General features: G+C 51.0%; 1 protein-coding gene across 1 annotated transcript in view; it reads right to left on the bottom strand.

The window, feature by feature from the left end:
- The window catches only part of eif5b (eukaryotic translation initiation factor 5B), a 30,340-nt gene that overhangs the window by 11,306 nt on the left and 16,534 nt on the right, over nt 1-2,500 (bottom strand). The window contains 2 exon segments of the mRNA XM_053314813.1: nt 1,058-1,240; nt 2,386-2,500. The exon segment at nt 2,386-2,500 is cut by the window's right edge and continues 17 nt beyond it. Of these exon segments, the coding sequence (XP_053170788.1) occupies nt 1,058-1,240; nt 2,386-2,500 (298 nt within the window).

Below are 2,500 nucleotides of genomic sequence, written 5' to 3'. Positions count from 1 at the left end.
TCACCTGAGGACACACACACACACACACACAATACACACATAATAATACACACTAACACACACACATTCCTGGGAGGGCCTTCACCTGAGGACACACACACACACACACAATACACACATATTAATACACACTAACACACACACACATTCCTGGGAGGGCCTTCACCTGAGGACACACACACACACACAATACACACATTAATATACACATTCCTGGGAGGGCCTTCACCTGAGGACACACACACACACACACACACACACAATACACACATATTAATACACACTAACACACACACACATTCCTGGCCTTCAAATGGAAAATAACAGGATTTTAAACATGCAATTCAAAACGCCATTAATCTCGATTAACTATGGAAACTCGATTAATCTCGATTAAAAAAATTAATTGTTTGACAGCCCTAGTTAATACATTAACACACACTCACATCATCAGGTGTGTTCTCCTACTCTCTGCAGTGTCTCTGTGTGTCTGTGTGTGTGTGTGTGTGTGTGTGTGTGTGTGTGTGTGTGTGTGTGTGTGTGTGTGTGTGTTGCAGTGTGTGTGTGTGTGTTACAGTGTGTGTGTGTGTCTGTGTGTGTTACAGTGTGTGTGTGTGTGTTGCAGTGTGTGTGTGTGTGTGTGTGTTACAGTGCGTGTGTGTGTCTGTGTGTGTTACAGTGTGCGTGTGTGTCTGTGTGTGTGTGTGTTACAGTGTGTGTGTCTGTGTGTGTGTGTCTGTGTGTGTTACAGTGTGTGTGTGTCTGTGTGTCTGTGTGTGTTACAGTGTGTGTGTGTTACAGTGTGTGTTACAGTGTGTGTGTGTGTTACAGTGTGTGTTACAGTGTGTGTTACAGTGTGTGTGTGTTACAGTGTGTGTGTGTGTGTCTGTTACAGTGTGTGTGTGTTACAGTGTGTGTGTGTGTGTGTCTGTGTGTTACAGTGTGTGTGTGTGTGTGTGTCTCTCTGTGTTACAGTGTGTGTGTCTCAGTGTGTGTGTGTGTGTGTGTGTGTGTGTGTGTGTGTGTGTGTGTGTGTGTGTGTGTGTGTGTCTCTGACCTCCATGACTTGGGCTCTGAGCTCGTCACAGTGAGCGAGTCTCTTGGCCAGCATCGTCTGCGTGAGCTCGATGAGCAGAGCGATGAGGTTCCCCATCCCGTCTCCGCTGTGAGCCGAGGTCGGAACCAGCGACACGAAGGTCCGCGGGTCTTTGTTCTCGTGGAAGAGGGCGGCGTTCAGACCCTGTGGGGGGGGGGGGGGGGCAGACACTCAGTCGCTATGGCAACACGTCTCTCATAGTGTAACAGGAGATTTAAACGTCTTTAACATGAAAGATGAGGAGGAGGAGAGGAGGGGAGGAGAAGAGAAGAGGAGCAGAAGAGGAGAGGAGGAGGAGAGGAGGAAGAGAGGAGCAGAAGAGGAGAGGAGGAAGAGAGGAGAGGAGCAGAGGAGAGGAAAGGAGAGGAAAGGAGAGGAGGAGCAGAAGAGGAGAGGAGGAGGAGAGGAGGAAGAGAGGAGCAGAAGAGGAGAGGAGGAAGAGAGGAAAGGAGCAGAGGAGAGGAAAGGAGAGGAGGAGAGGAGGAGGAGAGGAAGAGGAGGAGGAGAAGGAGAGGAGCAAAAGAGGAGAGGAGGAAGAGAGGAGCAGAAGAGGAGAGGAGGAAGAGAGGAGAGGAGCAGAGGAGAGGAAAGGAGAGGAGGAGAGGAGGAGGAGGAGAAGGAGAGGAGCAAAAGAGGAGAGGAGGAGGAGAGGAGGAAGAGAGGAGCAGAAGAGGTGAGGAGGAAGAGAGGAGAGGAGGAGGAGAGGAAGAGGAGGAGGAGAAGGAGAGGAGCAAAAGAGGAGAGGAGGAGGAGAGGAGGAAGAGAGGAGCAGAAGAGGTGAGGAGGAAGAGAGGAGCAGAAGAGGTGAGGAGGAAGAGAGGAGCAGAAGAGGTGAGGAGGAAGAGAGGAGAGGAGGAGGAGGAGGAAGAGGAGAGGAGAGGAGGAAGAGGAGGAGAGGAGGAAGAGAGGAGGGAGAGGAGAGGAGAGGAGAGGAAAGGAGAGGAGGAGGAAGAAGGGGAGAGGAGGAAAAGGAGGAAGAAGAGGAGAGGAGAGGAGGGAGAGGAGGAAAAGGAGAGGAGAGGAGGAGAGGAGGAGTAGAGGAGGAAGAGGAGAGGAGAGGAGAGGAGGGAGAGGAGGAAAAGGAGGAAGAAGAGGAGAGGAGAGGAGGAAAAGGAGAGGAGGAGAGGAGGAGGAGAGGAGAGACAGTCGCTATGGCAACGTCTCTCACAGTGTAACATGAACGATGAGTTTAAGTATAATTAGTTTCTTTCTTATTCACAACAATAAATCATGTGATCGTATCCTGTGCTGTGATTGGCTGACTGGGTGATGATGTCATCGACCGTCACCTGCTGAGCGAACTCCACGATGACGGCTTTCGCTCTCTCGTCGAACTCGTCCTTCGTGTTCTTCTTCTGCTTCTTCAGCGTCGCCACGACGTCCGTCTCCGGACTCCGCTTCCAG

This window comes from Scomber japonicus, chromosome 24 (genome assembly GCF_027409825.1).
Source record: "Scomber japonicus isolate fScoJap1 chromosome 24, fScoJap1.pri, whole genome shotgun sequence".
NCBI lineage: Eukaryota > Metazoa > Chordata > Actinopteri > Scombriformes > Scombridae > Scomber > Scomber japonicus.
The sequence above is the reverse complement of the archived record's forward strand: the minus strand, read 5'-3'. Positions and strand labels throughout refer to the sequence as shown.